The following is a 21,473-nucleotide window of genomic DNA, read 5'->3' as shown; positions in this document are numbered from 1 at the left end:
ATACAAACTATGATTGGCTAGTGACTAGCTAATCATAGTTTGCGAAAACTCTGCCGTTGACTAGCGCCTGCAAGAAGGCGTTGGTACCCCTTTTGGGTTGCCAATTCGAAATTTGATTGGTTACAGCAACAGTTTGTACGACATGTTTGATGCGACAGGGCCCGGAGAACTGATTGTGAAGGCTTATATGTATATTTCTGATCCTGGTAACAAATGATGGTTGAAACGTGATTGGTTAAATGCTTAAATACAAAAACACGTCTGGAAGCAGCGCAACAGAGGAAACGTAATGAAAGGAAACTGAAAGATAATTTGGAATTATTTTATAAGAATTCATGGACAAAATCATATGCGTTATTCATATATTTTAGGCCAGCAGAGAAGGCTTTGCAGGCCTTGACGGTCCGCCACTGTTTGAAGGAGAAATCAAATTTTAGTTGTGTATCGTAATGCGTAAAAAATATGATATTGTGTGTGTGCGCCGCCATGTGCGCTCGCGTGCGCGCGCGCGTGAGAGAAAGACAGCGAGCATGAGTCTTGAACACAACCTCTTCCGGGAACGTCATCATGGCGGGAAGTAGTCGACTTTTCGCTGCGGCAGGGGTGGGGGGGATGTTATTTATTTTGTGCTTTTCACTGGAAGAGTTCAACGAAATAAAAAGGAACCGGTGAAAGGACTAAACATATTGTCACCATTTGATGTTTAAAAAAAATGTCCACGTCTTCAGTATCAACGGTAATGTTTCGTTTTTACTGGAACTTTTGGATCGCTTTATCGTGTGGTTACATTCTGACACTTAACTCCACATTCTAGGGTTGTTTTGTTTTCAAGCCAAAGAAGAAGAAAACAACCTCCCCCAGTTTAGGTATATTATCAAGCTTCAGCAGTTGTAGTGATCATTTGTATGTCTTAAATTGTATCCCCCGCGCCCACAGACGACCATTTCACTCATGGCTGCACCGGTGCGGAGACCAGTGATATACGGTTCAGACTTTTTCGGGATTTATGGAACAAGACAAAAACGGATACAGAGGTACTATATCCAACGGTACACTTTGAATGGTTGACACGTTGACAAAGGGTTGACAGGAAATAACATTTGTCCTTAAAATCTATTGCATACTTACACACAAGAGAGGTATGCCCCCCTCCGATCAGCCTGAATGGTATGATATATTCCAACAACCTATGGTGACAGAAAAAAAAAGCACAACACCATGTTTTATGGTAAGGTTGGCAATCCATTCATTTTCTATATTGACTGATGAATAATAATTCAAATTCGGACCTATGGACAATTTTCAATTACATTAACATGCATGGTTTTAGGATCCGGAAGGTCATCTTATTGGTTGGCATGGTTTTTACTCCAGATGACGCAACCCACCTCAACAATGGCCAAGAATGGAACCCTAGTCGTCTGCATGAAAAGCATCTAATAATCTGTACCATTATCGGCGCATAAGAAAACCTATGCAAGCAAGGGTAGAACATACACAAACACAGTAAGGCCAGAACTGAGAACCTGATATGAAGCATGGGTTACGACATTCCCATACTTTCCCTGACTCATCCGATTAAATAACATTGAATCAATTTTAGAGTCGAATATTACAAATGATAAGAGCAGAAAACTTTGGATCAAATGTGTAACATGCGTTTACTATCAGATTTTGCAGGATGAACTCAACAGAAAAGTCCTGGACAGGTTGCTGGACTTCACTCGAAAATGCTCCATCACTCGCCAACACAGCAACTGGGCTTCTCAAATGCGGGCCAGCGAGATCCCCACTGCAGCGCTAATGCTTGGTATGAGGATAATAATAATCTTGATGAACACGAATGTGGATGGATGTATATGGGACAGTAGTAAAAATGTGGGCTCTGTAACTTTTGACTAACAGTTCAAGTCACTCTGTTGAGAAAAATAACAACAAAATAGATATTCGGGATACTAGTCAACTTCGTGAAGACTATTGAGCTCCGCTGGAGCAACAAACCAACATGAGACAAAGAAATGCTGCATGCATCTTCACTCACATCTCTTGGCATGCATACCTGCATGAGTGTGAGCAGGTTCCCTGTGTTGTGTGCAAAACAAACTATACAGAATAATGTAAATGTAATTTTCCTTTTTGTCATCTCCCCATATCTTCACTAGGAGTGAATGTGCCAGACCATGACATGACCTTCCAGAGCCTATCTGAGCTGCTACAACAGTCTGTCACTCCTCACGTGGCCTCTATCCAGGCCAAAGAATGTACAGGTAAATTCATTCAGAACATGGGGAAAGTTAAAATAAAATACATTAAAAAAATACAGCAGAGTTTAAATCAACAACACTCCACTTTAATAAAAAGCTTTTCATTATATTTAAGAAACAAGACCCCTAAACCCCCCCCCCCTCCAAATGTAAAAATACACAAAAAACTGACATTTCTGGGTTAAACTTTGACCATTAAAAACATTTACTGATTGGACTGAAAAAAAGGTTAAATTAATATCCCATCGTTCCCAAATGCTATATGTATTTACCAACAAAAAAGCAAAACACACAATGTTGACTTAATTGAGATCAAGTCAGGGCTGATGCATGATGGCATGTCGTAGAGGTAATGAACTTTGGGTTAAGTCTGAAATACAAGGTTTCAGTGGAGTGTATGTGCTCTTATTTCAGTTTTGAAGCACTTGATGAAGAAGGTCTTGGAGATGTTGATGGACACAGTAGTGTCTGGAGCTGATGATGATGATGATAAGGAGGTCGAGGCGGCGGTGTTGCAGCAGAGCAACACTCCAGTTCACAGGAGCGTGCACTGCTCCCTTAGTGTGCTCTGTGAATGGTACAACACACAAACAAAGGTGGGACCCAGTGCTTCGTGACCCTCTTTTTTAGCTTTTATAGTCTTTAAAAAAAGACAAAAAATCTCATAATCCAATTTATTTTTAATTTACTGCTGCAGAAATCTACCACTCCAGGAAAAAAACGCAGTTCTCCAAGTAAAGACCAGTATCCCCCCATTGTGATTATTTTTAAAGATTTAGAGGCCTTCAACTCAAAAGTTCTTCAGGACTTCATTCTCATCTGCAGGTTAACATTGAATTCACTTTCCGCATTTCCATGGTGGTTTCAGGGATGCATCTGGGCCGCGCCCTTGTGCCATTTACACATTTTAACAGCCACTGGCGCAACTTTGGAACTTCACTGCGCCAGCACAAGTCTATTACGATTAGGGCATATTGCTACATGATATTCGCCATATATGACATACTTCTGTTAAAATTGCTAAATAAACACATTTAGTTAAACAGCAATTGATGAGAAGGTTTCTTCAGCCGTCATCTGTATAAATTTGAAGGTTTCGGACGTTTCGCCTCCTATCCAAGAGGCTTCGTCAGCGAACTAAAGTCTGACTGGTCGTATCGGCCCTATTTATATATCCCTAATGTCCAGACATGGCGGCGCCGGACACAGCTATGATAGGTCCCTACTCTCAGGTTGGGGGGAGCAGAGGACCACTCCATGCCGAAAATAGGGCCGATAGGACCAGTCAGACTTTAGTTCGCTGACGAAGCCTCTTGGATAGGAGGCGAAACGTCCGAAACCTTCATATTTGTACAGATGGCGACTGAAGAAACCTTCTCATCGATGGACCACTCCTGTACGACTGAGAGCTTACACAGACTTAAACAGCAATTGAAAGCTGTTCATTTTCCTTTAGAGGTTTTAACTTTCGTCGTCTGCCATCTTGCCTTACCAATATCTACTGTAGCCATAATCACCTTGCATTTGTTTCTGTGCGTTCCAAAGTCGTGGTAGAGGGCTTTTCCGTGATCTGCCAGAAACTGCCGAAAGGGCTAATCTAGTATTCATTTACCCAAGGTGAATTTCATGGCGGATGGAGCATTAGAACATGAGTACAACTCAAATAGACATTAAAAACAGGCAGCAAACAAACATTCTCATGTTTTAAGAAACAATCGAATAAGTCTGCAGAGGATCATGACAATTGGTTGCAGCCAACTGCTGTTAATGATTCGAATTTTGTGGATAATGGGAATGATTTCAGAACTGCTGAGGCATGTTGGAAATTTTCAAAGCAAAGAAATGTTTAAGTAGACACTGGTAAGTAATATTGTGCTAAGTATATTCTCTTTGTCTTCTCTGTAATACAGTCGAATATCAAAATAGCACAGGATTGATTGTGCAGTAAGTAAAAAAAATAGAAAATGTTTGTTTATTTTATGTATGAATAAATTATTTGACTTCAATTAAAGTTGTTGCTATATTAGAAAAATCATGCTCCAATGAATATATGTTGGTTTAATTCAATCAATTTTGTATATTTTGGCAATCTAGTTAAATCGCGCCCATCAGTTTTAGAATTTGGCCCCCTTTTCAGAGACAAGGAGGCTAACTGGCCACCTTTTTAATTTCCCAGATGCATCTCTGTGGTTTGAATTACGTACTTGTAGTGTATGACAATTGCATGAACTGTTGGGATGACTCTGGATATGAAACAAATGTGTGTGTGTGTGTGTGTGTGTGTGTGTGTGTGTGTGTGTGTGTGTGTGTGTGTGTGTGTGTGTGTGTGTGTGTGTGTGTGTGTGTGTGTGTGTGTGTGTGTGTGTGTGTGTGTGTGTGTGTCGACTGGGATCACCACCTTATCGTGGTGAGGCGCTTTGCGCGTCTCCGTGACCCCGAGAGCTATGTCGGCTGGAGTCTTGTACTCCTGGCAGGGTCACCCAAGCCGAACAGGTCGGAGGGTAGAGGCCAGACAAAGAGTGATCCCAAATCCGCACCCAGGGGTAGGCGTAGGCGGAGTCCAACAGATCGGACCACCGGCAGCCCCTTGCAACCGCACTCACCTGAAGGTCGTCTCGAGTCTTCACTCTTGCCACTGGAATACAGTGAGTGCGGCCAAGTATGTGGGGGAAGGAATTGCGCGCCCCGTCCCTCACACTAAATCCACTAGTAGCGCAGGTTTCAGCTTCCACCATGGGGAAGGGTCTAGAAAAGGTGACCTAAACATTGCTTGTTCCACCACACCTGGGTGGCCCACCGCAGCCACCAAGGCATCCCCCCTCTGCGGTCGAAAACGAAATATAATCAAACCCATGACTATGAACCTGGCTTCCTGGAATGTTCGCACCCTCCTCGATGCTCGAGACGGGATGGAGAGACCTCGAAGACGAACTGCCCTCATCGCACATGAGCTAAGGAGGTACAACATCGATATTGGCGCACTCAGTGAGACTCGGTTCTCAGGCGAGGATTCACTCACAGAAGTTGGTGAAGGTTACACCTTCTTCTGGAAGGGTCTCCCAGAGAATGAGCGAAGACTCCATGGAGTTGGCTTTGCTGTGAAAAGCAGCTTACTCAGTAACATCCCCGAGTCCCCCCAAGGCATCAGTGAACGGCTTATGACCTGGCGTATTCCCCTGGTAAAAGGTCGCTTCGCAACTTTAATCAGCGCCTATGCTCCCACCTTGGATGCTGACGATAACACCAAAGATGCCTTCTACGAGTCCCTGGATGCTACCATATCCAAAATCCCTGCCTCTGATAAACTTGTTCTGATGGGTGACTTCAATGCCCGAGTAGGTACTGATGCCAGGCTCTGGAAACAAGTAATCGGAAGGCACGGGACGGGGAAAATAAACAGCAATGGCCTCCGACTCCTCACTCTGTGCTCTGAGCATCAGTTGATTGTAACTAACACCATCTTTCAGCTGAAAAAGAAATACATCACATCATGGATGCACCCCAGGTCCAAACATTGGCACTTACTGGACTACATCATCACAAGGCAACGAGACCAAAATGATGTCTGCATCACGCGGGCCATGCGTGGGGCTGAATGCTGGACTGATCATCGACTGATCAAGTCCAGGCTCAAGCTGAGAATTCGACCTCCTCATAAGAAACAGCAGCCCCAAAGGCGTCTTAACACCAGGGCCCTGGAGTCCCCAGAATGTGCAGCCAGCTACCGCCACAAGCTGGCAGAGGGACTTGCCAGCCTGGACAACGACACCAGTAACGGTGACCTTGATGTTGAAAGCAGGTGGAAAAAATTGAGGACAACAATTCATCAAGCTGCCTCTGAGACCATCGGCTTCACTCAGAAACGTCATCAAGACTGGTTCGATAACAGCTCAGCTGCCATACAGGAGCTTCTGGAAGCCAAGCGCAAAGCCCATACCACACTTCTCTCCAACCCTCATTCTCCACTTCTCCTCTCTCACTACAAGGCCATCCGTGGTGAAACACAGAAACAGCTGAGGATGATGGAGAACAAGTGGTGGCTCAGCAAGGCCCAAGAAATCCAGAGGCATGCAGACAACAACAACACACACGCCTTCTATGATGCTGTAAAATCCCTGCACGGCCCACGAAGACAACACATTGTCCCAGTTAAATCTGCAGACGGTTCTGTACTACTGAAGGACAAACAGCTAATACTTGAGCGCTGGGCAGAGCACTTTGACTCCCTGCTCAACCAAGTAAACCCTTCAGACACATCTGTCCTTGACTCCCTCCCAGAGCTTCCAACAGTTCCCTCCCTTGATGAACCTCCTCAGTTCACAGAGGTCCTCTCTGCAATCCGGAGCCTTAAAAACAACAAAAGCCCTGGCCCTGATGGACTTCCAGCTGAGGTCTTCAAGAGCGGCGGTTATCTCCTGACACGGAAGCTTTACCACCTCATCTGCAACATCTGGCAAAACGGGACACTTCCTCAGGAATGGAAAGACAGCAACATTGTCACCATTTACAAAAGGAAGGGGGACAAGTCAGTCTGTGGCAACAGCCGTGGCATCTCCCTACTTTCTGTTGCTGGCAAGATTCTTGCAAAAGTAATGCTGTTCCGTCTTACATCGCACATTACCGAAGACATCCTCCCAGAGACACAATGCGGCTTCAGGAAGGATCGAAGCACTCTGGACATGATCTTCGCTGCGCGCCAAGTTCAGGAGAAATGCAAGGAACAAAATAAGGACCTCTATATCACCTTCATTGACCTTACAAAGGCATTTGACACAGTTAACCGTGACATTCTCTGGACCATACTGCAGAAATTTGGCGTCCCCTCCAAATTTCTCGGCATCCTAAAACAGTTCCACAGCGGCATGCAAGCAACTGTACTTGTTGGTGGCCAGCAATCTTCCCCGTTCCCTGTGGAAGTCGGGGTGAAGCAGGGCTGTGTACTGGCCCCTGCTATATTCAACCTGTTCCTGATGGCAGCTACGCTCCTCTTCCATAAGTCCATCCAGGAAGGTGGCGGCGTACAAATCCAATTCCGCCTGGATGGTAACCTGTTTAACATCAGACGCCTACAGGCCAAGACCAAGACCCTGATCAGCGGCATCCACGAGCTACAGTATGCAGATGATTGTGCTCTGCTGGCCCACAGCCCAGCTGCCATGCAAAATGCCCTTGATACCATGTCCTCCGTCTACCGATCACTCGGTCTCGTGATCAATGTGACCAAAACGGAGGTCATGGCAAAAGAGAGTTCTCCAACCCCAGCGTTCACCCTCAGTGGCACACCCCTCAAGGTTGTCCAACAATTCAGCTACCTCGGCAGCATTCTAACACCCTCCTGTCTAATTGATGATGACGTCCAGGCCCGCATCCATCAAGCCTCCAAAGCTTTTGGCAGATTGCGTACTCGTGTGTTCGAAAACAACCACTTAAGAACTCCAACAAAAGTCGCAGTCTACCAAGCAGTGTGTGTGTCCACGCTGCTATATGGCGCAGAAGCCTGGACCGTCTATCGACGCCATGTGAGACGCCTTGATGCATTCCACATCAGGTGCCTCCAACGAATCCTTGGCATCACCTGGCAGGATCGTGTTCCACACACCGACATCCTTCAACGCACTGCCTCCACCAGTATCGAGGCCATACTGGCAAAGAGGCAACTTCGGTGGGTTGGACATGTCATCCGGATGCCTAGCTGCCGCTTGCCTCGACAGGTGCTTTATGGACAACTCTTGTCAGCGAAGAGGAAGCCTGGTGGTCCTAAGCTGCGATACAAAGACCATCTTAAACAGACTCTAAAGAACTGCAACATCAAGCCCAGCGATCTGGAGTCTGCTGCAGCGAACAGGCCACTGTGGCGCTCCTTATGCCACGAAGGGGTGACACAACTTGAAGACAAGCGCACCCAGAGGAGGATCGTGCGGCACGAGCAAAGACACCTTTGTGCTGCTTCAGTACCGCCTCGCCAGCCCGGTCCTGGCCTCACGTGTCCTGAATGTGGCAGGATTTGTGGCTCCAGAATCGGGCTTCATAGTCACCTACAGTGGCATCGCCGCCAGCGCCAATAACCACTGTCCAATACCCCACAAAGCAATGGAAGCGACGTCATCCTCGACTTCGATGGACTGCCAAGAGAGAGAGAGAGTGTGTGTGTGTGTGTGTGTGTGTGTGTGTGTGTGTGTGTGTGTGTGTGTGTGTGTGTGTGTGTGTGTGTGTGTGTGTGTGTGTGTGTGTGTGTGTGTGTGTAAAGCTGAAAACTCTGTCTCTGTCATAGTCAATATGTTGAGCGGCTTCCCCTCATGTTCATCTTTGGCATCGCCACGTCGCCGAGCACCATCCAGCACATGTTGCCCCACTCAGTGTCGTCGCTGCTGTGTATCGAGCTCTTCCAGTCTCTGTCATGCACTCACCACTTGGCCACTGTCATTGACAAGGTGCACCTTCCTTCATGTTAAATAAATATGACATAGAAAGGTACGTTTGATCCCAATTTTGACTAAAATATGTATTGCTTTTGTCCTATTACTTGTCCTAGTTGATCCTCACACCGAAGTTCCCTTTTAAGATGTCTGGCAAAGTCCTGCAGGTGCTGATCAGCCTCTTCCTCTACCATGACTTCTCAGTGCGAAATTTCATCAAGGGTGTGCAGGTACCAACACAAAAGCCTCTGCAAGCCTTGTTCAGTGTATGGACCTTGATTGTATTGTGTGTATCCCCTTTCACACATGCCTCTCAAAGCTGTCATTGTACTGTTTCTCAAAATAGTCAACATTTTCAAAGTCACCTGGACCTGTGTGGGAAAAGCACTTTGCCTCTTTGTTAATTGATGAATTAATGATTTGTGTGAATTTATGGAAATCTGGCCCCGTTTTCACTCTCCACACCCATGCTTGATGACCTTCAAATCATATAGTCAAGAAATTACAGTAAAGTCTCGTTATATCGATATCGGATATATCGATAGTCCCGGTTATATCGATACTATTTCTATGCACGCACGGAGAAAATTACATGCAAACAGGGTCGGATATATCGATAGTCCCGATTATATCGATATTTTTTCGGACTCCCTTGAATGTCGATATAACGAGACTTTACTGTATTTTAACAATTTCAGGGGCAGGGGTTACTACAGTTGACAGATTATCATGCCATATCAGGTTACAACATGCATGAAAAGGTTAATAGAATCTGTTTAAGAAAAAAGAAGTCGGTCGAAATGTCTCATAAACAGCTGCAGAAAAATGTTAGAAAAATAAATAAATAAATAAATAAATAAAGAACAGATCTTAAATAGTCATCCATTAGTCTGTAAATCTGAATGATTCCCCAAAACTGCCATACAATATTTTTATGGGGTCAAAGTCAGTGTCCACCTTCTTTGCAAAAAGATAGCCAAATGTTATCTCCCTCACACTGAAGCTGGCCTTGCTGGAGCACTTCCACTCACAACCTCTCAGCGTGCTGTGCTGCAAGAAGAAGGAAGCGCGGCGTAATCTGGCCCAGTTCAACCACGAGGACCTGGAGAGGATTAGGCAGCTGCCTTCATTCACTAGGTACGTGCGTCACTGGTCAAAGTTTAAAATTCTCTGTGGACAAATGTATTAGCACATGTGGGAAGTGATCTTCTGGGAAATTGTTTTAAAAGAACTTTAGGCCTATTTAGAGACTTCTAAGGGATCGACAGTAACCCCCTGTGCATTATTTTCATATAAGAATCACTAGATTCCCTTTAGATCTATGTTTTGGGACAATGGGTGATATCTGATTTGCTTGTATTCTCAAGTAATGGAAATAAATCCATTATAGCATCGGTGTCAAAGTCATTTCATGCTGCGGGCCACATTTGTAGTTACGGTTTCCTCTCGGGGGCCGTTATAGATTTGGGAAAGCCATTACAATGTTTAATCCCCTCTACATATTACAAACAGCGCACAACAAATTAATGAATAACTAGTTTTCAAATTTGAAGTAAAAAATAATGACTGCTATTGTGGTTTACATGGGATAATATGAAATGTTGGTTCTGATTGAAGCAAGTATCATGGCACTTGACTTGACATTGATTTGCTTTCACGGGCCGAATAAAATGCTGTGGCGGGCCAGATTTGGCCCCCGGGCCTTGATTTTGACATATGTGCATTATAGGGTTATAACGCTGACCAAAACAAAAAAAACAAATAAAGAAATAAATGTTCAGACAGTCTTAGCTCTTGTACAAGAGGAATGTGTAATGCAGAGGTTTTGATTTTCTTCACAAATTCCTAATTGTACCACCTCCAAGCATCTGTAACTGATATGCTGAAGATCATATTTTTGTCCATGTGGTGTGTCTATTAACGTAGCGTCTTTGTCTGTTCTTTAGGTATGTTAATAAGCAGGATTCCCAAACGCAGGTTCAGATGGTCGATGATGATGCTTACTTAAAGGTGCAATATTCAAGTAGTTTCACATCGACTCTCACCTATGCTGACATGAACATTTGAGCGAGACTTTCAACTATTTCAGGAGGTTTGCCACAAGCTGATCAAGGATCTTTGTAAATACCACAAGAACTATTATCCCATGCTGAGGTGTCTTCACGCTTTGACCTCGTCGCTGCCTCGCTACCCCCTTGGAAAACAGGCAAGAAATCCCTTTATCTCAACAAAGCATCCTTTTTTTCTCTAAACTGTCATTGTTGCTCCCATGTAACACTGCATGACCCACAGATCCGGGAGCTCCATTTAATTTGCCTGGAGAAGAATGTTTGGGAGACGGAGGATTACCAGTCAGCCATGAAGCTGCTTAAGTAAGGCTATATAATTAACCTTACTTCCCTTGGTCTATTTAAATGGCCAAAATATAAGCAATGGCTGTATTGCAAATGAGAATAAACATTCGCTGCCCACATTAGGTAAAACACACACACAAGCACATGTCTGCGTGGTAGCACTGGTCTACAAAAAAATTACATGTAATAAATACAAAATATGTGACAAAATGTTATGAATAGAATTAGGTAGCTTCCATCCATCCATTTTCCAATGCACTTATCCTCACATGGGTCGTCGGGTGTGCTGGTGCCTATCACATCTGTCTTCAGGTTGTAGGCAAGGGACACCCTGAAATGGTTGCCAGCCAAGTTTTTATGTTTTCAACAATATTCTGACTTATTTTAAAATAAGTCTTGATTCATATAATAATGTGACTTTTTGTGCCATACTCTGACATTGGTACGCATCGCGGCCTTAAATTGTCAGGAGTTTTTGTCCTTCATGGCTTCAGGCTGAGGTGGCCGTTGCATAGATTGTGAGCTAGCGGTCGATCGGGAAGGGCGTGTCAGTAGCTCTCAAGGGATTAACTCAAACACTGCCAGCCCTCCCAATTTTGTGCTATTGATGTAATATTGTGTAGCTACCTGTCAATGTTGGTAAATGAGTTTGAAGAAATAACCCTCCACCTATCATCTGTTGTGAAATGTGTGAATTGATTTGCATTCCGAGCAGCCAGACTCACTAATGTGCATACAAGAGCATAGTAAAGATAACAGTTTCTATCGTGAAGTCCAAATACCAGTTCAACTTGAATGATCTTCATTGGGAGGTGTCCGCACAGATTGCTGACAGAAGAAGCTTGTATTGTGCAATATGGGTTCATGTAGTTTTAAAAATTATACCCGGATCACTTGTATATTGTAAAAGATATAGGTATTAAAAAATACCTCATAAATAAATTGAGTATGACTTGGCTATTTTACAAGTAACACATGCTCCTGTGTGGCAAAAACTGACGAATAAGGTACGTCTTCAAGGCCATGAATCGTTTCGATTGCGCCTTCTGGTGGCCAACCGCGTGTATTTTAATTAGTTAATTATTCGATGACATCTGGGCCAATTGTTGACTTGGGAAGCTTTCATTGTTTCTGCTCCAGGATGTTGGCCAAGGATGAATTGATGGCTTTGCTCCAAAAATGCGCAAAGATCCTGCAACCCATTAACTCAAAAACGATGAAGAGCGCCTTTGTCCAGCTGGAAGATATGCTCAATGAATTCAAACAGTTGGACGGTGAGTTGGGAGAAACATCTGCCCAGCGCAGGCTTCGCGTAATTCATTTCCCTAACATATGATAATTAATGCCACTGGAAAAAGGACTTTTTCTTTCTTCTACAAGCAGGGGCAAGTGAGGCGGTACGATTTGATGAAGAGAGCCTTACTTCTCCTTTGAAGAACTTTCAGAAGAAGACCGACCTGTACCAGCTGCAGAAGGTAGCAAAACACTGTACTGTGAAATGTTACGTCCCAAAGTTTTGTTGTTCGAGGTTTTTCCATATTTTACCCACTCTCAACAGGTTCTTCTAAAGATGAACGAGTCAAGAAGGTCCAAGAAGCAGAGTCCATATGAGAACCTGCGAAGTCAAGTCTTGGAGTTTATCGACAACCTCGTAAAGTGAGACTTATTTATCTTCTGATTGTCAGCTTCCTGTTTGTCAACGCTTTCTCGCATCGTAGGAGTCACCTGGCTCCTCCAGAGTCTCAGACGCTGAATGAAGTGTGCTACTACAGTTCCTCGTCCTCCGTGAGACGCCACCTCAACGCCACACCCCGCACCTCCATTCAGACTGCACTCAGCAGCCCTTACTATTATCTTTTGGTATGTCAGCATTTCAAGCATAGACATTTGTGGTGAAAGATTAGATGCTGATTTTGTTATTGTTTTTCATTTTAGTTAATGACGATTTTAAAGTGTTGTTTCATCATACAATGACAATCTTTAAGATTTACGTGAAAAAGCAGCATGTGTTCTTCTACTAGCATAATCTAAAAATATTAGGCAACAAGAGCAGATATTAACCACACGATATACAAGCTATATCGGAAAGGTTCCAACTCTTGTCACAAAAGTTACACAGTGATACCTCAGCTTACGAACGCTTGAGCTCACAAACTTTTCGCCTTACGAACATTAAATTCGCGACAATATAATCTTGGCATACGAACTAGGTTTCCGCGGACATACCAAACGCCACGGTGGCTGGTGGATTAGTTTTCCACATTCACTTTCTTTGAGTGCAGATGTGGTTTGTTATCGAGTGGAGTACTTTTGCTATTATGGGACCGAAAAAGACCCCACCACAGACTAGCATTAAACCGAAGAGGACCCAAAAGAAAATTACGGCTGAGCAGAAGGAGATCATTGAAAAACACGAACGAGGTGTGCGTTTGGGTGACTTAGCGTCCCACTACCAGTATGCTAAGTCGACCATTGCTACATGTGGCTGAGGGTGTTTCTGTGTTGTCTAAGCAACGGACTCAGGTAATAGAAGCGGTTGAAAAACTTCTGTTGATTTGGATTAATGAAAAGCAGGGATAGTGTGAGGGTATTATCGCTGAGGAAAGCACGGCAACTTCACTCGGATATCATCGGGGCAACTACATCAACGACCATCACAAGTCAATGAAACGACTATTATACAGTAGTTGATTTCTTTAATTAAAATACAATGTCACATTTATTATACATAAAATAAAAAATCTAGTTTGTAGTTTTAAGGCTTATTTAGTAGAAAATTGTTTTATGGGAACGGATTATTCTCATTTTTAATGGTTTCTTATGGGAAATAAATGATTGGCAGATGAACTTTTCGCCTGAAATACACTTTCTGGGAAACAATTAAGTTTGTAAGCCGAGGTATCACTGTATTTCAATTTCAATCCACAAGTTTTCTCCCTCAAAGTAAACTGCTTGGAGTCAAAAATTATTTCCTAGTCTCTGCAATGTCTTCATTCACTTTTGGAAGGATTCAGGATACTACACCGCTGGCTTCAAAACCAGGATGCTGATATGAGTTGTCCTGCAACAATTCTGACCTCTTCTCGTGCTTGTCCGGGTGGAGGATCTCTTTGTCGATGTGCTGTTTGATCATCACACCAACACTGATGGAAATTTCATTTAGTTTGTGTTTGCAATGTATCTTTGAGAAAAAAAATATAGCAGTCAAGAAAAAAAAAGACTAAACGGTATACATGCTCAAAATAATCAAAGGCCAATATCTGTAAATGAATAACAAAAGAACGCATGCAATTTAGATTTTCTGGGAAACAGGATTCTTTTCTATATAATAGAAATAGGTAGATAAAAAGGTGACAGATTTTTAGAACTATCTTTTTTTGAGCATCAATGAGAGGGTTGTGTATGAAATATATTTGCAGGAAATTGTTAATATCAGGTGGGCATTATTGTGTTTTCTGTCAGCCAAACGGCGTCAAGAATGTTATTTCCATCTCACACATTGGCGCCTCACCAGCTAACCTGCAGTCATATAAATATAAAATGAAAACTGCACTCACAGCAAGGAAATAACAATATGGGACACATGGCATTAAGGTCTGTCGGACGAAAAAGGTTTTAAATGCCAGTGTTTCTTTGATGGCCATGGCATAATTTTCGTGACATTTTAGTTGAACTCTAAATTTGATGCATTGTGAATGTTTTCTTTCAAATTGTTGTTGCAGAATGAGAGCCTCCAAACAGATGACGGGAGTGTCTCCAATGCAGCACCCGATATCTGCATCGTGCACAAGCTGCACCTGGAGTGCGGCCGTCTCATCAATCTCTATGACTGGATGCAAGTGAGTTTACTTGTCTATTTGCCACAAGAACACATCACCTTTGCACTTTGCCCCGATAATGTCATAGATGAAGCCTCCTGGTTGTTGTTATGTAGATCAATATATTATTGATCCAAGGATGTGACAACCATTTCTATGGTGGTGTTTGTTTTTTAGGCCTACTCAACTGTGGTGTCTGCAGCCGAGGGGAATGATACAGATTCGGACAACTTTGGAAAAGTCAATGATGTCAAACAGTATCTTTTTCTGACATTTCAACAGAATTTTCTTAGTTGTAAAAAAAACGCTGTATTTTCTGGTGTATAAGGCACACCCAAAAACCTTGATTTTCTTCAAAAGATGAGCCTGCGCCTTATACGCAGGTGCACCTTTCATGTGAAGTAATATTGAGCCACAACCGGTCTTGCAAATGTCAGCAGCCACATCTCAATTTCCTGCCTGTAGAGGAAGTAGTGCGTAACCCCAGCCTTCACTGTAGTGCCTTTTATTGTGGTGTGCCTTATATTTTGAAAACATTTATACATTTATCTATATTAGGAAACCTTTTTCATTCATTGAAGGTGCGCCTTCTAATCCGGTGCGCCTTATATATGGAAAAGGTTGGAAAAGAAACCTTTCATTATGGGTGCGCCTTATACACTGGAAAATACAGTATATTAGAAAAAACAAGTTTTTCATCATGTGGGACACTTGGAAAATGCCTTAACAGTTTGTTCTCCAGCGCTCGGTTTATCAGGGCTGTTTCAGAGCTGGAATTTTTAGGCTTTATCAAGTCCACAAAACAGAAGACTGACCACGTGGCCCGACTAACTTGGGGAGGATGCTGACCCATTCGTCCAAATAAATGCCTTGAGGAAACTAGTTGTATGTTGCGTTCCTATACTCAATTCTTAAAATATTGAAAGAATAAGTTGGTGTTAAATGACACTCAATTGGATTTCAAAGTGCTGCCTGGGGGGGGCTTTACTTAATTTTGCAAGTTTGGCTTTTATTTCTCTGTACAATGATGCTAGTTACTAAATAAGCAGCCTTTTCTTATACTGAGCATCTTTTCTGCACACATTAGCAACTCTGTTGCCAAACCAATAGAATTGCAAAAACAACCATGGTCTCCTTAATTGATTAAAAATGTACATTGCGGTTATCATATTGGCTTGGTCCTTAGAAAGTCTTCCAGGTTATTCAAGTGGCCTCTTTTGCTCAAATGTCCAAACAGCCCCTTATGGGTATTTTTTCCCTCCAGATGCTAACTATTATACCAAAACTAGTGTATTGGAGTCATTGTGCAAGTGTACCACGTGGGGTCTTTTGTAGAGGGGAAAATAAGGTCCACAACAGGTAGGCTTTAAAATTAAGTCCTTTATTGTATTTGTGATTGCGTCCAATGAATTCAAAGTTATACCAGTAAAACAAATGAAAATAAATAAAACACTTGGTCGGGAAAGGGATGAAAATAATCTATTTGGCCTACTTAATTATAAAAAGAAAAAAAATGGAGGAGCGCCATCAAACCTCCTCGTGACAACAAAGTCACCGCTGCTCCAAAATATTTACACGTAACAAACTGAAGAATGAACAAGATTGGTAATGCCGGGAACTGTCACAAAAAGTGTGAGAACTGTCAGCACGCACACAGCTGGGACCAACCACACAGGTGGGGTGAGGGAGGGTGGGGATATGGGGGATCCGCTTACATCGGGAAGCACCGGGTTGTTTACAACCATTTGCCCAACCACAGAAATATGGCACAGTAAGAAAAAGTTTCATCTAAACTAAACTGAATCTCGTAACAACGATGAGCTGTGTGTGTGCACGTGTGTTTGTGTGTGATTTTTTTTCCTTCCTGGTGGTGTCACACGATCTGTATGCAACGAGAGCCCGTGGTCATGTGAGTTCAGGAAACATCTGGAGAAGAAAGACAGATCAAAAATCAGAAAACAGATGTGGAACCGCGTGGCAGAAATATGGAAACGACGCATGAAGAGAACTTACAACTTGAAGGTTGTTCACCGAATCGTCGCATTAGCTGGTCATGTGTGAACTTTACAAAGGTGTCGTATTGTTCTGCAATGGAAAATAATATACATTTGGGATACGGAACATGTTTTGAAGACACTTTAATTACAACTGGAATTTATATGTGTGGCTACCTGTGTCAAAGCAAGTGACCAAAGAATGAGAGAGAGACAGAGAAGATATTTCAACCAACGAACGGGTCCGGGTACCAAATGAGTGATAAGGTGCATACAAAAGCCTTCATTTTCTTCAAAAGATGATCCTGCGCCTTATATGTGAAGTAATACAGAGCAACTACAGGTCTCACAACAACTGTCAGCAGCCACCGACTCAATTTTCCTTAGTAGAATCAGTAGTGAGTAACCCCTCTACCGCAGTGCCTTATACAGTGTGCCTTATAGTCGGAAAACTTTTATATATTTAGATATTATATTTGGAAAACTTTTTTTCATTCATTGAAGGTGCACCTTATACTCCAGTGCGCCTTATATATGGACCATTTAGAAAATACACCATTCATTGGGGGTGCGTTATGCTCCGGTGCGCCTTATACACCAGAAAATACGGTAAATGATTGTAAATTAGTATCATTGTTCATATAAATTGCGATTTTACATATATGCAGTGCATAAAATAAAAATGGCATCAGGTTTAAAGCTACACCATAAATCAAAGCCACAAATCCACTTTTAGAAGTTGTCACCAAGCATCCTCTCTTTATGATCCAAGCTTAGAAGCGTGTATCATGCAATGCAGTCTGTAGACTAATATAAAGTATTTGATTTGCGGATGGGTGTTTTTAAAAGATGTATATTTGTTATTTTATGACAACATTGATCATGGTGTTTTCTTCCTCAAAATAAAATAAAAACTACAATTTCCATTCCAGAACTATAAAGCTGTAAGTGGAACAGACTAACCCCCACACAGCCAGTCTTGATCCATTTGCATCAATGTTTCTTATTATGACAGATGCCCCCCTCAATGTTCCAGACAGTAGTGGCGTGTACCGACCTGCCAGTTTGGATGTCATGGTCTCCTCGTACTCCTCCCGCACCTTGTCTTCCCTTTCTTTCAGCAGGCGTTCACAGATCATCCCAACTTGTTTGAGGGTGAATAGTGGCTGCTCCTTCCTTGATGGGGAAATGCCTCCAGAGGGCGTTGCTGCAAAAGCCAAACAAGCATCTTCTCACCAAGCCATTCTCCACGGTTGAAAAGAGAACAACCACAGCGCATATTCATTTCATCAGGGATGAGAATGGCAAATGAGAAAAAAGTCTAAAAAAAGGCGCGGAGGGGTGCACACGTGTGTGTATATATACTGTTTGTATATACTGTGTGCACACATATAATATGTGTGTGTGTGACTTCAACAAAATGTCAGAATGTATTATTTAAAGGACAACCGACATCAGTTTTTTGTTTCCTAACTGACATCAGAAAAACGCTTTATAGCATCTAAAATATCCAAAACACGCAGTATGATATTTTTATTCAAATGCAAAACACCAATAAAAATGACTTAAAGTGTCCAAAATCTGCTAAAAATTGAGCTGCGAATTGGGCATTTTCCGAAAGTCTCGCACCCAGTTAGTGACGTCACGCCAAGACGTCTTGCATTGCAATCAAAATAATGGCTTCAGATTCTGAGAATATGCTTTCTTGTTACACATCCAGTTATGAATGTGATTCAAATAGTTCTGAAGCATAAATGATTGCAATCGATTAAAGAATTTATTCCGTGCCATTTTGAGGCAATATTGGGGGGAAATGGATCAGCAAAAAAAGAGGCATAAAATGGCGTCCAAGCTCCCTGAAGAATGAATCAGCCCGTTTCCACAGGCTGATAAATTCCTTCCATGGAGCTTCGTCGCCCTCTTCAGGTGGCTTTTTGGTGCAACACGAGGTTTTCAGACCAAACAAGTACAGCAAAATACATTGACGTGATGGAAGGACTGCTACAATGTGTCTTTTTTTGGTCAAGGGCGTTCCTCCAGTGACGTCACGTACGGACTCGTCGCAAACTCAAAAACAAGACTTCCTGAATATTCAGCGCGAGTCTTAAAACGTAAAATATAGCTGTATGCGGTGGAATCTTTGTAAAATACGCTCAGTAGAAGTCATTTGAAGCCATTTTACAAATTATGGACACAACTTGTCCGGAGACGTCGGTTGTCCTTTAAAATAACTTTGTGATAATACTCACCATTAACGAATGGTTTTCTGTTCCTCATGATTGGTAAAAATCCAGCAAAACTATCAGAATCAAAGTCAATCTGCCTGGTACATACGCAAGGTTGCTGCTAGCTAGCCTGCACACTGCTCATTAGCTTGCACGCTTGCTTTCTGCTGCCTCTCACAGTATATTGATGCTAACGTTAGCATGGGGCTTGTCATAGTGCCATTGACATTCGACTGTTTCATCGATGCTATTGTTTCATTGCAAATTAGAATCGATCAAATTAGAACCTGTTCTCTCCAAAGGCGAATCCTTTGATCTATTCAACCCGATGTGGCATATGCCACACTGCCACAAGTTGTCTCCTCGCGTTCCCCCAACATAACACCTGATATTTTACTCGTCCGCTTTTTCAAAAGGGGGAGTTTACCCGATTCGACAACAATGGCCTTTAAATCAAGATTATCCAATCAAAATGACACTTCCTGACAACTGCGTCAGTGTAATGTAATCAAAATTGCAATTTCCGCCAACACAAGCCGAAACGGGAAATTAACAGTGAAAAAGCGAGAATACAGTACATATTCAGTTTGATCTGGTCATTTTGGTCTGAAAGTCGGAAATCCGCCGATCGGCGGAAAATTCTCATCCCTGGTTCATGCTGTAAGTGAGTCATATAAAGTATTACTTTTTTTGTAACATTACACCTGACCAGACACTGTTTGCTGCAAACAAAGAAAAATCAATGTTAATGCAGTCATTGGATGGTCTACACCGCAATGACTGCACCGTTGTCGACCATGTTCCATCACTATTCATGTTGTCACATGTCAATGACTATCAGTACTTGTCCTCTTTTGGACACTGTTCATTCTTTAGACAATTTATACATCCACAATTGCCCCCCTTTTCACAGAACAGATTTTTCAGTCACTGTTCAGTGAACATCAACAAGTCAATGATCGTAACCTTTGTCGGCCTACCTTGTATCACTGTTCAGTCATTGTCATGAGGTTTTTGTGTGCACATTAACGCAGAAACATTTCATACTCTTGATTATGATTTTAGGCAGCATCAATGACTACACTTCAGATTAATGTACATTTGTGGAAGAATATTGTGCAGGTTAATTACAATTTATTTTTTAACTCTGTATTTGAAAATGTTGTGAAAATGTGGCTGAAAATACAATTTGTTGACGTGTGATGGGAAGTCAGTCACAGCAAAACATATTATGACAAGTGCTTAAAAATGGCCGTATTATGTGTTAAAAGTAATTCAGTGTTTGTTGACCGACCTGACATGGTGGTCTGGGACTGGGATGGAGGAGATTCTGGAGAGCAGCAGCAGTCGGGCGACTGGTAGACCCCAGTTTCCAGATGCTTCCTCTTTTGTATGCGTTTGTACTCTTGCTTGATGCTGTGGAGGATTTGTTCTGGCGGAGGAACAAAAGGATGGTTGACAAAAGATATTGTCTTAACGAGGCTGAACAACAGGTTGCTAAGGCCTATGGGCTTCAACTTTGCTTGCTTGTAGGAAGATTACCTGCGCTCAGTCTGGATGACGACTCCCCGAATGGCGAGGGCTCCATGCTCAAATATTTCCTGGGGGACGAGGACGCAGGAGACACGGGCATGCACCTTCGTCTTTTGGGCGAAGCTGGACTCATGAGCGGATCGAAATCCATGGTCCTCTTCAGGGTAGCTCCGCACGCCATTGCTTTAAACTGATCCAAAAAGGAGGAAGAGGTGTCAATCCAACCCCCAAATGAAGATAATATATTGTCAGACGTTTACAGTCGTAATGTTCTGGATTCGTCACCACAGGCAGCTATTGTCATGGTGAAATGCTCTACTTCAAACAACACTGCGCCGCTTATCAGGCACATGATTATCATGTTGCGCAGCAGAGCATTTAAATTAGTGCTAAACCAGCTAACGTTAGCTACAGGCGCTAGCTACTATTAACAGAAAACAAAGCAAGTAGTAGCGTTCGCTGCCGCGATGTACATTGAATGACATGTCTTACCTTTAAAATGAGGTTGTCTCGTATTCGATTTGAATTGTGTTTGAAAAGTTACTTCCTGAAAAAAGTTGTGGAAGCTCTCAGCCCAGCGGCGGGCTGACTGCCGTTAAAGATAGCGGAGCTAGCTTTAGCAGAAGCAACTCGGCTCGTCTGCTTGTTTTCGATACGAGGCTATCGGCTTCTCCCAGGCTGGTGACGTCAGACGCGATGTTACTGCAATGCATGCCGGGGCTTGGAGTAAAGGCCACTCAAAGGCGTACGACACACGCCGTCCAACGTAATGTCCTTAAAAGAGCTGACGCGAGAAATTCGTGTTTTTTCGGTGTTTTTCACAACACCATAGGGCGAGTGTCTTTAAAGTCACCTGCTTGACCGGAACG

General features: G+C 42.8%; 2 protein-coding genes across 4 annotated transcripts; one reads left to right on the top strand and one right to left on the bottom strand.

The window, feature by feature from the left end:
* Positions 1-577: 577 nt before the first annotated feature.
* On the top strand, positions 578-15,734 carry orc3 (origin recognition complex, subunit 3). 3 transcript variants are annotated; one of them, XM_089004137.1, is made up of 20 exons: positions 578-736; positions 815-866; positions 937-1,034; positions 1,672-1,810; positions 2,163-2,267; positions 2,679-2,860; positions 2,962-3,089; positions 8,536-8,695; positions 8,797-8,910; positions 9,684-9,817; positions 10,627-10,690; positions 10,770-10,886; positions 10,973-11,052; positions 12,175-12,308; positions 12,418-12,509; positions 12,593-12,690; positions 12,753-12,894; positions 14,757-14,873; positions 15,030-15,109; positions 15,595-15,734. In XM_089004137.1, the coding sequence occupies exons 1-20, from the start codon at positions 713-715 to the stop codon at positions 15,698-15,700; spliced, it is 2,166 nt and encodes a 721-aa protein (XP_088860263.1). In that variant the 5' UTR covers positions 578-712; the 3' UTR covers positions 15,701-15,734. The 3 variants fall into 3 exon arrangements, 2 of the variants coding, with proteins under 2 accessions (XP_088860263.1, XP_088860262.1); XM_089004136.1 differs by having other exon boundaries at positions 12,415-12,509; XR_016115965.1 differs by lacking the exons at positions 578-736; positions 815-866; positions 937-1,034; ... (14 more) ...; positions 15,030-15,109; positions 15,595-15,734 and adding an exon at positions 3,097-8,409 and having other exon boundaries at positions 8,536-8,614.
* Positions 15,735-16,214: 480 nt separating this feature from the next.
* Positions 16,215-21,264, bottom strand: akirin2 (akirin 2). The gene is made up of 6 exons (XM_089004138.1): positions 21,097-21,264; positions 20,614-20,794; positions 20,366-20,503; positions 17,904-18,053; positions 16,866-16,937; positions 16,215-16,778 (listed from the first exon to the last, which is right to left on the bottom strand). Exons 2-6 carry the CDS (start codon positions 20,783-20,785, stop codon positions 16,768-16,770), a joined length of 543 nt encoding a protein of 180 aa, XP_088860264.1. The 5' UTR covers positions 20,786-20,794; positions 21,097-21,264; the 3' UTR covers positions 16,215-16,767.
* Between the last annotated feature and the right edge of the window lie 209 nt (positions 21,265-21,473).

Source organism: Hippocampus bargibanti, linkage group LG09 (assembly GCF_051943395.1).
Source record: "Hippocampus bargibanti isolate YZ-2025 linkage group LG09, ASM5194339v1, whole genome shotgun sequence".
Lineage (NCBI taxonomy): Eukaryota > Metazoa > Chordata > Actinopteri > Syngnathiformes > Syngnathidae > Hippocampus > Hippocampus bargibanti.
Note: the sequence above shows the minus strand (reverse complement) of the source record. Positions and strands in the feature narration are given on the sequence as shown.